General features: G+C 38.3%; 1 protein-coding gene across 3 annotated transcripts in view; it reads right to left on the bottom strand.

The window, feature by feature from the left end:
• Positions 1–14,236, bottom strand: part of LOC139714798 (uncharacterized) — a 64,799-nt gene extending 50,563 nt beyond the window's left edge. For 2 of the 3 annotated variants that reach the window (XM_071626452.1, XM_071626453.1), the window contains exon 1: positions 14,059–14,236. In XM_071626452.1, the coding sequence (XP_071482553.1) occupies positions 14,059–14,077 (19 nt within the window). In that variant the 5' untranslated portion in view covers positions 14,078–14,236. The remainder of the gene's footprint in view (positions 1–14,058) is intronic. The other variant, XM_071626454.1, reaches the window with a different exon arrangement.
• Positions 14,237–16,617: the final 2,381 nt, after the last annotated feature.

Here is a 16,617-nt window from a genome sequence, read left to right as displayed (position 1 = left end):
ACTTCAAAATGTCATAACCTCCTTATTTTTCACCTGATTTTGATCAAATTCTCATTGTTGTTCTAAGAAAATATTAACCCTTCTTTTCAGACTAGCTTTCAACTGCTCAGGAAATCCCTTTAATGCAATCTTTATTAGAGACAGAGAGAAAGACTTTAAAGAGAATATGTAAATTTTCATTATGAAAGTACAGGCAATTAGGGCTTATATTTGAGATACAACTGTACAATGTATGTTGTTTATCAGGCAAGTGCTATTGTCATGTTAATACACTACCATAGTTGCTTTTCAGAGGGTTTCATATGAGACTACAGCTGTAACTCCAAATGAGTATTGCAAGTACATTGCATGAAACCTCTCTTTTTTTTCTTCCATATCTAATTCAAGTCATTGTTTCCAATCTCCACATGAAAGCGTAGTTCAATCTAGATACTGGCAACTGACCACAAGGCTTACACCTTCGATAATTGTTACCACTCTTTTACTTTTACGCTAGTCAGATAACATTTCAGAATTCAGATTTCGGATTTTGAAAACTGACATTTAACCTAAATGGCTCGAGAATTACTTAAAGGGACTATACAGTTCTGGTTGAAGTGAGGATTTGGCTTTTTACATTTTGCAAGATATTCAGAAATCACTCTATGAGATGTCAAAGAGCACCCAATTCTATAGGGGTATCAAACGTTTATTTGATGAAAATCGGTTATGAAATGGCTGAGATATCCAAAAACAAAGTGAAACAAAGAGATCCTAGTAAAAGGCGTGGCTTGTCGCCTTTTATTATCATAACTTTTTTGGATATCTCAGCCATTTGAAAACCAATTTTCATCAAATAAAAGTTGAATCCTTCTTAAAATTACATGCTCTTTCATATTTCATATGAGGTTTCTCTTTATCTCACTTAGGAATGTTATAAACATGAATCCTCACCTCAACCAGTACTGTACAGTCCCTTTAAAGATCCCATTCATACACTAATAATTTACAGCATAGCATACTGCAAGTAAAGTTTGTTGCATCAATGCTAGAATTTATTTGATCATTAGATGTTCTTTAATCCAAGCAACCTCTACTAAAAAGGTGAGGTAAGAACAGAATCTCATCATATCTTTGAGGAAGTCAGCCTCTTCATCATTATGTAGTGTGAGGAGCTTCCATAAGCACCTCTTGGCCTTTCTTTTACTAAACGTATACACTGGTTTTATGCTATCAGCTCACCAGTACCAAGGTTCTCTAACAGAGGAGCTTGTCAAAACAACTGATCTTCTACTAATATACAATTTTGAAGAAAACTACAATATCGTTTAAATATGATATCGATAATAATTAGAATAATAATAATACAATGCTGCATACCGGCACTGGTCTGATGGTCCCTGACCAGAAATAAAATTGAAAAACTGGGTACTTACTGTCCAACAGACAGGTCAGACCAGTTGATGAAATGCCAGCGGGCTGGTGTGCAGCCCTGCATCATCATCATCATCATTATCATCATCATCATAATAATAATAATAATAATAATAATAATAATAATAATAATAATAATAATAATAATAGACAGTGCAACATATCGTATGTGGCTGTAGTAAATTGGCGCAAAAGGAGTACAAAAGACGACATGACAAACTGGCACAAGTCGTTCACTGGAGCTTTGCAGAAAACATGAAATACCATGTGAGAGCAAATGGTATATGCACGAACCACAGAAAGTTTCTGAAAATGATCAAGTTAAAATCCTGTGGGATTTCGATGTTCAAACTGACAATGTCATCCAGCACAGGCGTCCGGATATCATCGTCGTAGAAAGGGCTCGACAGATGTGCACAATCGTCGATGTCGCGGTACCGGGAGACAGCAGAGTAGCCGAGAAGGAGAAGGAAAAGATAGAGAAGTACCAAGACCTTGCCAGAGAGCTTCGCCGCCTGTGGAATATGAGAACGAAGGTGATCCCTATTGTCGTTGGAGCACTCGGAACAACGCCAAAGCAGCTGCGACGGCACTTGGACGACGTTGGTGTGCCAGATCGAGTGCAAAACGCTCCAAAAAGCAGCATTGCTGGGGACGGCACGAATCCTGAGAAAAGTATTAGAAGTCTAAGGTTCCAGGATGGAACTTGACGTGATATTAATCTCCAAGAGATATCTTGTGAAGATAGAGATAATAATAATAATAATAATAATGATAATAGTAATGATGATGATGATAATAATAATAATAATAACAATAATAATAACACTAATGACTGTTTCTTATTAACTGCTTTTACAACAAACTGATTGGAGCACTCTTACAATGTACAACAAAAACAGAATATCCTATGATGGGAATAGTTTGGTTTTGAGTTTCTTTTTGAAAGTTTCTTCTCTATACTATACAGAGAGTTGTGGAAAAGTGTATAAGATATAACCAAGGAGGTTTAAGAGTTGGAGTTCCAACTGGCTGTAATTATTCAAACAGTTGTCAGATTTCTATTGATGTACAAAAGAACTTCACAGACTGTGCATTCGTGCCTTTGATGATCGATGTTCGAAGCCGCCATCATGCTGAGTAATATGAAGATTCATTTTGAACGTTAACATAATATTGGCCATATTTTGCTTATTTATCTATCAAATAAAATGAAATTTAAGTTAATGATAAAGCATGTAATTATTGTAAAACAAAAGTCAATCCCGTGCAGAAATTTGTGCAAAAGTGTAAATCAGAGCTGTATCATGTGAAAATGTTTTAAAACTGTACCATCCTGAAGAGCCGGTTTTATCGCTTTTCCGCCTAATTCCGACAAATAATGGAATGAAATGGAATAATCTTCAAATATAATTCTTTATTGAAAGAGCTCAGGTTAGTGCCCGGGTATGCCCAGTCGAATAATTTCCATCTTAATTTCAGCATTTTTTGCGCAATTTCTATTCGCACATCCTCGTGTCTGTACCACCTACCTTTTATAAGAAGGGATAGCGAAAAGTAATTACCATCACAAAGACATATCTTCTATAGAAAATGGCTGGTGATTATGCAATGAGACACGAGTCAATTGTCTTCCTATCTGCGTGGCAGATCCTGTTTGGCATATATGCTTCAAATATTTTTGAGTGGCGGCATCGAACATCTAGCAAAGGAAAATAAGACAGTTGTGACTCTATTCTCTTGAACCTCCTTGATATAACGGATCAAATATGAGAATGTGCATTCAGCTGCCTTGGTGTTTGTGCGAGGGATATGACGCAATATTTTGTCATTCTGTGAATGGAGATCTTACTATCTGATGATGTCATGTTCATCTATTTTTATCATCACATTTTATTATTAGTCTTGTATCATATGGGTATTTGAATTTTGTTAAGATTTTAAACTTAAATGACTCATTTGTATTATTTTAACTATTACTCTATAGATACATCTAATAGCAACTTGCTATGATGCAGGGCAGTCTACAATACGTGGGGAGGGAAACAGTGAATGTGCATGTGGGACAATATCAAAGCTAGAATGAAATTGAAGGCAATAGCATCAGCAGACCACCAGTGATAATTTACTGCCTAGCGGATAAGATCTGAAAAATGCGAGTCACATCAGTGCATGGATGGAAGGACATCAAATGAGAAGATGACAAATCAAATCAATGAATGTGTATCTTGATGCTTGTGCATTCTGGTAAATCTGCTGGAACACACCATTATACATTCATTCCATTCATGTTTTGTCTGGGTAAATCACTGTAGACTGTATCTTATGTTGAACTAAATAAACTTGTTAGAATCCAATGATGAAAATATGTACATCTGATGCAGCCAACTGATAAAATATATTCCTTCTATGTTTCCCGATATTTCATTCCTTCTCCTTCGTAAAATGGTTGATCCAGGCAGAAAAGGGTTAGTCATTTTAAGAAGCTAATTCAAGAAGCTACAGTAGTTAACAGGAAATGAAAATACAGTCAACCTTGCCTAAGTCTAATCTATTTGGACTGAAGAAACAGCTTCGACTTAGAAAAAAATCAATGTAATATAAAGAGGACTTGAAAAGACCTTTGACTTGGGTGATTATTTGATTTATGTGAGGTTGACTTAAGCAAGGTTGACAGTAATGTCTTTGTGTGCACATTTTTATCACCAGTTAGAGTAAAATAACAAATGGCACAATATGAACATTCAATAACACCCAACAAAGTATGGCTGCTGCAAAAATAAATAATAATGGCCATTATCATAATGTTAAAAAAAATCTGGGCTGTATGCTGGCATGAATGGTAGAACACATTACAGTCTCCTACACATCCAAAGACTTATGAAAATCCATTACTATTTTTTCGAAATGTTTGTTAGTCATATGCCACGGTGTCCTTTGGGTCTGTCTAAATAGACATTCTGTAACTCTATTTAAGTATTCTTTGCTTGTGTTTAATAAAAACAAAAACAAAAAACCCACATAAGTTGATTAACTTGAAAACTTCCTTAATAATGGAGGATGTGTTAATTTTTGAAATGCTATTTTGCAAAACATTTGTGCCGGTTCCTTTTTCACTCAAACTGTCATTGATCACGTGCTCGCTTGCTTCGTTCCATTCCTGGCAAATGTAGATCTCTTCTTCAATTTCATTTTAAATTTGGGATATTCATTGAATAGGTCAATGTTACTTTTGATTAAGTCTGGCTGCACAATGAACTAATCAAGCCAAATCTTTGGCACATGCACACCTAAAGCCCTGGTAACAACTGCCCATGCTCCTCCATATGTGTGGTCTGCAACCAATTTTGCAGATAATTCTTGCATCCTACACACAGGCCCATACTTTTTTATCAAGCACACAGAACACACAGGGCAGTTGTTGGACATGTCTTACAAACGCCGCATGTGGCTACCTTTTGATGAATGCACATGGCACACGCAGCTTTTGCAAGATGGTGCACAGAAGTGTATGTTCATGTTACACTGGCTGCAATGTTTGGCATTGTTACCATACTATGAACTTTATTTGCAATGGCTATACTTCAAAGGCACATCCAGCATGCGTAGAGAGTGCAATCACTGCACGGTCGACATACACCACAATGTCATTGGGCCTTCTCCGCCAGTTGGAAAGAACATTCGTTTGGTCATACATGCATGGTGCACCCTGAAAGTCGGCAAGGTCAGAACTCTGCCATTTACAATGTACCATTCGGTCGTCTGCATCACATTCATAGAAAATTTGGAATTGAAAATGGATCCTAAAAGTTACGGTACGAGAAGAAGAAAGCAAGTAAAGGAAGGAGAGAAAGCTGAAAAGGAGGGAGGGAGGGCTGACATGGCTGAGGAGAAATAAAATCAGTAGTGAATCTGATTCACTAGCGGTGGTGTCGCAGGACGAGGACTGCAAGAGAAATGAAGATGACAGGCAGATGTTGGGACAGCGCTCCAAAAAGACAAACACATTGTGTCCTTCAGAGGAACAGATTTTAGTGGATTTTTGGGCAAATGTACTCGGGTCCATGTCATACGTATACCCTTGGTAGTCACCATGGGATTTGTGTTAGAGCTCTTAGAAAAGGTGTCGTACTGTCTGAACAACCAACATCACTCTATCCAGAGCTGAACCCAATACCATCACTCTCTTTCTTCCTGAAGACGTTGTTGCTCTCGAATGGCAAGAGCCCAAATAAGGTTTTAACGCTGCTGTTCCTCCTCCAGGGGCCCGTTGCATAAAAGTTACAATTATGGTAACTTTGCCATCCAATGGTAACTTCCATGGAATTCTTGATTTTGATTGGCTGTTGAGTATTGTTACCATGGTAGTTACCATTGCATGGCAAAGTTACCATAACTGTAACTTTTATGCAACGGGCCCCTGGAGCAAGTGGAGCTGTATCAAACGCAATCTTTGACGGAAAATCAGGCCTGCCATATTTACCAAATTGTCAAGGAGAAATCCACTCACGAAAACTAGTAAATCATGCATACCTTGCTCAAGCAATACAGGTGAGCACTAACCATGTAACATACATCTTGTAACCGTACTGGTGACATTGTAAACACTTCTTGCAAACACTGCACTGAGCCGTACTTGCTGCACAGCAGAGGCACAGCGCCTACATGTACATATGTTGCACGTTCACCGTACGGCTTCGTATGAAAAAAAAAAATCTTATATTTTTTGAGGAGGTTGCAAGAGGCCTGTGTGGGCCCATGCAAAAGGACGTAAGTACAGGGTACAATAAGCGCGCACCTGTTACACCAAGTACAAGTGCAAAGAATCACAGAAGTTTGCTCACAGCCCTGCAACTCTAGCGGACACACACAGTCGGCTATGACCGAGGCTTTAGTTCTGAAAACTATTAAGAACAGAATCCCAAGGCTCTTTGAACAAAAGTGTACTTCAACTTATCATACGAATCTGTGCACAGACACATATTTGTTGATACAGGAAGATACAGTATGGTTGCATACACATACAAGTTGTACAGAGTTTCTTCTTCCATCTTAAATGTCTTTCCCTCACTGATTTATTAAAATAAGAAAAATAAAAGATTTTTTTGTTTACAAAATTTTCCTTTTGAAGAAATAATGGGTTTCAAGTCAAGAAACCCTCACTCTCTGAGAAGCATGTTTTCTGACTTTTTCAAGCAAGGAAGGACATATTTGCCAATAAGACCTGCAACTACACAAACCAGCGACAGCAGGAACCCTAGAAAGGACGATTGCATCTATCTTAACCTGCAAAACATAAGCTCAACTTCTTTATTCAAAAAATCTATCAAGATTTGTAAGAGAGATCACACACATATTTTTTTCTTGTGTTAATTACAGAAGCTGATGATACTTAGTTGAGAAACTTATCATCAAAGAATAGAAAAGCCACATATGGTTATAGATATGACATCATGAATAGAATACATGAAAACTGGCAAAAGTCTCATTTAAACCAGACCTTAAATAACGTTATGAATATATATAAAGTTTTGCAAGAGAAAAAAGCAACAACAACCACATAAGCCACTCAATACATTATTTTCTTTCAAATCTGGATTTCTCATCACAACAGTGCTCTTTCTTTTTTCCTTTTTTTTTAACAAAAGAAGTAATTCACAAACTTGTGGTTTCCTTCAGCATTAACTAGCCCCTGACATATCAAGGTCATAACTGTTGTTGCTATAACTTTACAATTAATGAAATTGATATAATTCATATGCTTTTTATTCCCCTCCAAAAAAGGAATTCAATGAAAATATGAGCACTATACAATTTTGTTATGCATAAGCTTTATTAAACTTTAGTTGGTTCTGTGTGATGTTAGTTACTGTATCATCAAAGTTGAATGGAATATTATACAGGTAAGTTTTCCACAGAATCACTTAAACCTGTACCACTTAAAATTATTTCTCAGCAATTTTTGCTGGTGCTGTTATAGATCAAAGTCAATATGTGACCGTGCACCTCAAAACGAACATAAAGTCGCACACACTGATTTTGCGTGAGGACTGAAAATAAGTGAAATGGGTCAACCTAGCCGAACTTGACTTTTTCATATTTCCTGAAAGAACGGGTCTTCTTTTACATTATGCTAAGATTTGGTATCATAAAACGGGCAGGAAAGTGTGTTTTTTAGCAGTTTATCTCGAACATATTGGTAGAATAGTGTGATTAGGTGTGTCTTTAGAATCCCTTTTTCATTTCTGAAAAACCTTATCAACACTCTTGACTTTCAACTCTAATAACTTTTGAAAGGATAGTGTACTGCTTTGAAAGTTGCCGCTAATTATGGACAGAATGTGCTAATTAGGCATGCCTAATTTCAATTTAATCTGATAATCCCTTCATTGTTGTTACTCTGGTGGTTTACTTCCTGTTTTTTGTCCCATTCATCGCACAGCCAGCACGGTTTGGTAAAGATTAAGCGCTTGTATAGACACTGTACTTCAGAGCCTCTTTTCTCAGTTCACACTTTTCCTGAGTTTGTGCTTTCTTTCCAATATTTAGATAGGTTAGGAGAGTCCATTTGATTTGAGTTATACATCATTTTAAAGCTTAAAGTCTGCTCTTTCAGAATAAGGTCTTAACTAAAAATTCATGTCTGGCGACTTTTTGTTTGTTTTGAGGTGCAGGGTCACATATATCCATTCAGAATAAATTTGTTGTTGTTCTTTAAGGTGTTAAAGCAAAAAGCCGCACCTTACATGTAAACATAACTTCACTTTGATAAATACACAGTACAATAAACAAAACAGTTACAATATAGTCCGTGTAAAATAAGAAGCTTGTTATAAACTTTCATGTGTGCTTGTAAAATGATGAAACTGTCCGTAATATTGCATGCAAGAAGATGAGGGGTCATGCCATAACCATACAAGTCTCTGATTGACCTGGATACAAACCTTTACTGAATTATTTGTCTTGACAAGAAATAAAAAAGATCAATTTTCTTCATCGCATCATATACTGTATACACTATATATTTCGCGAGTCTAAATTTTCGTAGGTTTGAATCCTGCCTGAGTACTTATGCCCATGATTTTTTTCTATCATGGCTACCACTAAAACACTGATCAATTCAGTGCTTATTTATGTCGATGGAGGACAATATACCAATGAGCCGCACAAAAACATCTCAATGGAAGAATTTCATGAATTTGAATAATTACGCAGTAACAGCTGCATGCTATAATGATTAGAACCAGCACTTGTCGGGCGGAAGCTCGGTGGTCTAGTGGAAATGACGCATGTCTGGACATCAGGAGGTCGTAGGTTCGAATCCCGCTTGAGTACGTATGCCCATGATTTCTTGTATCATGGCTACTGAAACACCCGATCAATTTAGTGCTTTTTTACGTTGATGTACAGTAGGGCAATTTATCAATCAGTCACATAATATACAAGTTGTACTTACATTGTCCTGTTAATAATAATCTCTGCCCCACACAGTACGATAATACTCAGCATGAGATTTGTTAACTTTTAATCCCTGCAAATATGGACTGTATACACTGTAATATGCCTTATAGACCGATTCTGTGACGCGCTATGTGGATTTTTGGCATGGGCAGCGCCATTAACGAGGTGTCTCAGCCCACCCCCCCCTCCTCTTCCCCACCCCCTTCTGCGCGCGGAATGAAAAACTGATGCATGGTCGTTTTAGCCAATAGGCGTCTCGTACTGAGTGCGCGAACGCTTGCTTAGTGCGCGAACCTTTGTTACAAGTGCGCGATAAACATGTTGCCCGGGGGTGGGGGAGAGCAGGGGGGGTCGGCTGAGACACCCACTATGGCTGCGCCCAGTGCCACAAATTGTCTGCTGCCCTCAACGAACCCGAATCGGTCCATACTTCAAGCAGTATCCAGCTGACAGTTTCCCTACAGTAGAGCAGTTACTCAGTACATTAATGTAATACAAGTGGATTGTGCAGTATCACATTACTATGAGAATACAGAACAATGGAGATTTTATCTCCTATTTTCTGTGCTCAAAACAGGATCAGATAATGGCAAAAGACTTGACACAGATACATAATAAAATGGATAACAATAATTCTCCCTATCGCATACCAATGTAAACATTTTGTTGCTAGCGGTTGGGTCCATACGCTGGCCTTATGCTACATGCAAATGAATGAGGTGATCTTACGCACCCACGCGTAACCACACAGAGGTCAAGCAGGATCACACTTTCGGTGTCAATATATGCACTTCTGGTAATGTGGATTAACTGTGCAGCAGGCACAGGCAGAAGATATGCAGTAATTTCATCTAATTTTTCTCTTTTTATCATGACTAAAACATTGTCGCTTCAAAATAGAAATGCATTTTCTGAGCTTATAACTTCATATTTCTTTATTCCCACATTTAACAATTGCTGAGAAAATCTGCAAAACTATGGTAGTTTGGAGATAGAGATCATGCTCTGCGTTTTTTGTGTATGATCAAATAGAGCTCGCTCTGTGCACTGGCACAGCGTTGCAGACACATCATAATGGAAATTTAATTGCACCGCTGCTCTTGAGTTTTAGATGCTATAGGGAGAATGGGATATATTATGAAGTATAAGAATTAGGATATGCTATCATTGATCACGTAATCTATCACAGATTTACAGGTAGTGATTTTGGTCAGCTGGTAGGGTGTCAGCCTCCCAATCCAAAGACCCAGTTTGAGCAATTCAATAAGAGGCACAACACTCTGTCCCTCAAATAGGGCACTTCATGGCGGACCTGTGTGTGGGTTACTCACGACTCTCGTACACAAAAGGATCCACTTCATTCATTCACTCATTGGAAAGAGCAAGATACTACAATCCGGTACAGTGGTCGCCTTACCTATCCACACAAGAAAAACAGGCAAGTGATGCTGACCCCTCATGGTCTGCCCCAGGTGACTAGCAATAGTCAGCAAATTGTTTCAACCAGGCTCACTGTGTCATATGTGAAGTATCACAATACATAGCACAATGGCCAAAATATGAAGAAGCAAATGAGATGTACTGTGGCAAATCGTTAAATATTTTGTAGTCATCTTGAGTAAACCTATCAGAATTCGGTCACTTAAAGATGAAATCTTGAAAAAAGCACGCATCCCAACATACCATACCTCTATGGAAAGGTAATTTAACGAGTATTATGTTTAAATAACGCTTTTACATCAAATTCAATCACGTAAAACAGAAAACCTGATTTTAGGACTCGTTTCTGCATTGCACGGTTATATCCGTTTCGGAACAGTCCGGTAGATTTTTTTGATGACGTCACTGAAGGGAACTGTGCAGAACATGACGTCATTACACTACATGCTGTTCACAGTAAATCCATCAAAATCCCTACTTTCAAAGATCAGCTTTTTGAACCTCCATCTCCAGAAAAAATAGTTACTGGTCGATTATCATATTTCAATTGAAGTGTACCTTGGATATTTCCTCATTTCCTTCCCTCCATGCCCTCTAAACTATCCAAAATATTGACTTAAAATGACCTAAATTGCCCTAGCTGACGACGGCGAGAGGACGACCGCCACATGCTCAGCCATTCACAGCCTGCTCAATCTCATTTGTTTTCCTCATGCAAGTGCATTGTTTTTTGTACATCAAGTCAATGTCAGCTCACACAGTGTTTGCATTTACCAAAGAGATTATACCACAAGAAGGCATAGTCCAGTGGAGAGGCAGCCGCGCGAGGGAGCTGCCATTTCGCGTTGTGGGAGCCGCCATCGCACGGATCCTGTAGATGGCAGCGCACTGTTTAATGCGCTCGACTTGAATATTCGGCGCAGTAACCTTGCGTTGTTTTATTGTGACGTCACAATGGTCATGTTTAAGCGTCATAATGGTGTTGATGTTATTTGATATTTATGGCGTGAGTGGGAATGTACGCGACACAAACGTCATAATGCTCAACTACTGTCTAGTCTACACCCAAGTTCCCACTGTTAATTTTGCGAACAAGAAAAAGGTCTGGACTCTACCAAATGGTTCAAATGATATGATATCATCGTAGAAACTAATATTTAAACAATTAACTACATTGCGATTCTGAAAATGAAAATGTGTAATGAAGAATAACATATCACTCCAGATATGATATGAGAAGATATGACTTGAACGTAGACTTAGATCCAGTGCCAGGACCTGAGTGTGCGCTCCCTCTTCAATTTTGGATGCACCATTTGTACGCACGCGTATGGCGACTACTTACTCTATAGGTATAATCTCTTTGGCATGTACGACAATTGTATAATTCAGTCAAACCTGAAAAGCTGGTGTGTAGATCTATATATCGTGACGAGTTTCGCTTCAACACACTATAGGATGCACACATTATACTATCGATTTCCCGTGCACTCGCAATGGCTTCATCGTCATAAACATAAACCTGCATTTATTGTATCAATGGTCATGATATTTATATGTCCAGAAAGCTGATACTCCGATCATTTCATTTCCGGCTCGGGCTCGGTCATTTTCACGGTGATTTAAAAATTTGGCTTTATCTGGGCTGTATGAACAAGTGAACGCTGTGAATGCTGGTACATGTACAGTTCCTTTCACTTACGTCACGATACGAAGCACTTTTCGCGCTCAGTTCAGATGACTTTTGGTAAAGTCCAGAGAAATCGCACTTTCTCGGCTTGCAAAACTCGCTTTAAGCTTTTCTGCAATATTTATCCAACTAAAATAATTCATACAAAATCATATCTACAACAATGTATATCAAATATCTTGAACTAATCGTATCTCAATGATGATTTTGTTAAATACATGTACTGTAAACGTCAATATTTTCGCGCGATTAATTTTTCGCGCTGAGCGGCTCGAAAACGTATTCGCGGGTTCTTAAATTCGCGCTCCGCAGCAGGTTACTTTACTGTAGTACACATTCACTGCTTTCATCCAAAGCCTCTGCTACATAACTTGCTATGCCAGCGTACGACAAGCGACGTAGCGAGCGGCTCGACTGCGAGTACAAGCACTCAAATACGTAGTACAGCTGTGGCTGTAGTACCGTAGTCACGGGGGAATGTAGCATCGGTGCGCGCGGTGCACACTGCATGCTACAGTACACAGCAATCTATCGTCTCTTCGCACAGTACTAGTAGCGTAAACATGCCTGTACATTGTACTACGTAGCAGTATCATCGATGAAGCGCACACAATTCATCCCGTTCAAAATGTGCATAGAAAATTGTGAAGATATATTCGCGCGTTTTTGAATTCGCGCTAGCCGAACGTAGCGCGAAATCCGCGAAAATTAATGTACCGCGAAAATTTCCACGTTTACAGTACATCATAGATTTTCACAAAATCCAAAAATATATCGCTTTGATAACCGACCAGAATCCGTCCCCCTGGCCAGAATTTGGCAGGGCACTATGCAGGCTCAATGTCAATATAAAGTCAGGGCCGCTGAAAAATGCGCCGTAGCATACCTTGTTTGTGCAAGGTTGCATCGGAGATTTTGCGCCGCCCGTTGCATGATGAATTTTGGCAAGTCGGCACTTGCACTCAACCCCTGTACGTTTAGTCATTGCATCAGCGCGTACGGAGATTTGAGGTGGCAAAAAAAAAAGGAAAAAAAAAGGAGCTCTCAGCTCAGCATTTCCTCTAGCAATCATGAACCACAGAAAGTTGATATTATCATTAATATAGACCAGCAATGCACAGCAAGATCTTGAAATCAAGTCAATTACATGTATTTTTATATGTAGACTTTCCTTATCTTAGTCTACTTTCCTACTGCATTTTTTCTCTGTTGATAGACAACAATGTCCTCTCTTCCATTCAAGTACAACAAGAATATTAGAACTCCACAGCTAACAGAGTAACAGCACAAGCCCAGCATGGCAAAATGTATGGCATGACAAAGGCCCATTCATAACACCAGAGTACTGTGTGATATATGCACTTGAGGTTGATCTTTCATTCATAAAAATTCCAGTACAATTGCATGAGATTTAGGTCATCAGTCATGCATCAACATCACTGTAACAAGCCATAATGTGTGGCTTTAAACTGACATGATTCTTTCCACTATGTTGCATGGATGGGGAAAGGGCAGAATGAGATAGAGTTTCGAAATATGAAAATTATTAGAAACATCCATGACCCCTAACCCTTCATTTGTCAGCACAGCGAATGCTTTCCCCGTTGGAACAATCAACAGAAATGCAGCGATCCCATTGGCTCACTGCGTTAATGGCCGCTTCATGCCTGCTAACCCTATGCAAGGGGCCCCAACGCGCACAGATCGGCCAAACAAAGGAATACAAAGCAACCTCTATTTTTCTTCTTATTTTTTGGACAGCTATGTTGCCCTTTACTTTCTAGTTGTATCCACGTGCACCGCAAGAGTGCGGACTTTCAGATGGATGTCGAGATTTCATCTAAAATCACCATTTAGAGGAATAACGAAAGGTAAAAGATGACACCAAATCTGCGTTCCGAGGAGAATAAAGGCAAGCTGACTTGCACGCCATGAAGAAAACATCCGAGCCTTCATGTCTCTCCTACACGAGATTCGCCTTGCACTGCGCTTGCGGACAGCTCATGAATAACAAATCAAGAGGATAAATTAACAAAAACTCGATGAAAACTCACCCATTGGCAAGCTAGACATCTTGAAAATCGCTACAAAATGAGCCTCTGTAGACAGTAGAAATGTTCTGAAGAATAACGGAGTGCTTTGCAGCCTCCTTATAAATGCAAAATGTTCACTTTTTTATCCAGGTACGCTTGGCAGGTCTCGACGATCGTGAAAGCTTCAACAAAACATTCCGCTGGAACTGTGCGTCTTCCGGTAAAATAGAGGCTGTTGCAAGCCCGCCCCCAGGCGATGGTTTCAATATTTCTTTTGTTCATTTTCTTTGTTGGCAGTCATCATTCGGCCTGTATTTCATTCGACAAATCAAGACATGTGATATAAGCCTATAAATAGAATTTCACATTGATATCCCATAAAAACCGGCGATCATATCACACTTTGTAATGCCCTCGCGATGTTCATAAGTTACGTTTGGTATGGAGAATTGGTATTGGAGAATGCAGTGTAGATATAGCACAATTGTTCCCCAAGTCACCCCTTATCTCCTAATTGATTGTTTTCAAGCATTTTTACGGGGTAGATATTAGATTGATAGCTTGATACGTACTGAATGTGGTCCTTTTTTTTCTTGTAGAATAAAATTATGCACAATACTGTTGATCCTGATGGCATTCACGGGTGAAGAATGTTCTTTTCTTTTCTTTTTTACAATAAATCACCAATAAAGACACGACTTTGATACATTAATATTTTCACGGCTTTTGAGAAGTTGGCACAGGCCGTCATTATCGTTCGTTTATATTATCAGAAGTCCTTCAACCTGGGTTTTTCAAGCCTGGAAATGAAAACGCCATGCCACGGTCATATATTTCTAGAAATTAGTACATGTCAACTGAGCAGTAGTTCCTGTGATAAAACTGGATGCAGATCAATACAGTTTGGGAATTTTCAGGTTTCATGTGTTTTTAGTAAAGAATGACTTTAATTCAACTGTAATTATTATATGATTATGCTAATAGAATGGTATCATCTCCTCCGATCATCCATTGTTTCGAGAAGAGGAGATACAACGGAGGTTACACGTTTGCAATGTATTAGCAGCTTTGGGGCCCCCAAGTCCCTTTGAAAGACATAATTACTGAGTTACTACTACTACTCTACAATAATTTGATCCATATTAGGATAGATGTTACATTCATTTTTGAATATGTTACATTTTATTAGGATATAAGTTGGCCCGGCGGGGGCACCAAAAAAAACCCCCCAACAAACAAACAAACAAACAAACAAACAAACAAACAAACAAACAAACAAACAAACAAACAAAATAATACAAATAAAAACAACTATATTATATATATATATATATATAATTGTTTTCATACTTCTCTTATGTTCGTCTAATCTAGAATTGAGGAGAATATAACTCGGGGCTTATTGCTAGATAACTGCACGCGTTTCAAGCTGCATTGTACTTATAGCGTTGTCAAATTGCCTTAATTTGTATATCTTCATCACCAAACTTTACGGCCAAATTCACGTTAAGTTTGTGGTCAATAATAGAACTAGGTATATGTTAAATATGCTGATTTCACGAATAGTGTGGTGTCATGGAAATCATGTTTATGCCTCAGTAAGACTTATAGTGAACTTATTCACATAATGCTGTACGATGTATTTTTCGAAGCCCTTTATCACACCTGTCAATTTTCACTTTATCATGGTTTATAAAATATTATTCTGATGTCCTTTAAATCATTTCATTTTTGATGTCTTCTTTGTTACTTCTTAGTCAATTACGCGATAGTTGAAGCACTTTATACATCATATCTGCCAATTTTCACCAGATTATCATAGTTTTATTACTCTATATCAATATGATCAGATGATTTTGTTTTGTTTCATATTTTTTATGTTTTCGGGCTACCAAATTTCATTGTTGGACCATCATGGGAATGAAATTTGTATTGCTTCCCAACCTGTAATTGTTAGTTGTGATGTGATGATTTCATCATCTCACCCGATTTAACGACCCTTGGTGAAAACATGTGGAACTTATTAAAAGTTTGATGACTTTCTTAGGTCCTATAATGTTCGATTTTGTTGGTACGTATAATACTATCTGGTCATCACACTAATGGGGTCAAATTGAATTTCATTCAATTGAATTGTAAAACCATGGACCCTGCCACAAACTTCCAAGCTTTTGTGTATTGGGTGGAATTGGGTCTCTTTGTTGAGAGCAATATATGGCGTAGGGAGAATGTCGAAGGGATTTTCGATTAACACTTGGTTAAGTTACCTGCCATTTCTGCATATTTTAATGAGAATATATCATCCAACTTTTCCATCTTTCCACTCTTTATAGCCCCATGTATTTTAGTTCACAAACTCTTTAAGATTTACTATTACTTGCTTTCTTTTTCGCAGAGCATCATGGATTAAATTCACGATCATTCTAAGCATACCAAAGTGTTCTCACAAAGTATAGGCGGAGAAAGTGTTTTCAGTCAGTATATTGCAAAGATAACACGGATTATGTTGTCTTTGGGGAGCAAGTCTGGTATATGTATCTTAATGAAGTTAGACTCTTTGTATCCGACGGCATATTCATA

The sequence above is a fragment of the Diadema antillarum genome, unplaced genomic scaffold (genome assembly GCF_040938485.1).
Source record: "Diadema antillarum isolate AM-2024a unplaced genomic scaffold, OU_Dant_1.0 seq00002439_RagTag, whole genome shotgun sequence".
NCBI classification, from domain to species: Eukaryota; Metazoa; Echinodermata; class Echinoidea; order Diadematoida; family Diadematidae; genus Diadema; species Diadema antillarum.
This window is presented reverse-complemented; position numbering and strand designations above follow the sequence as displayed.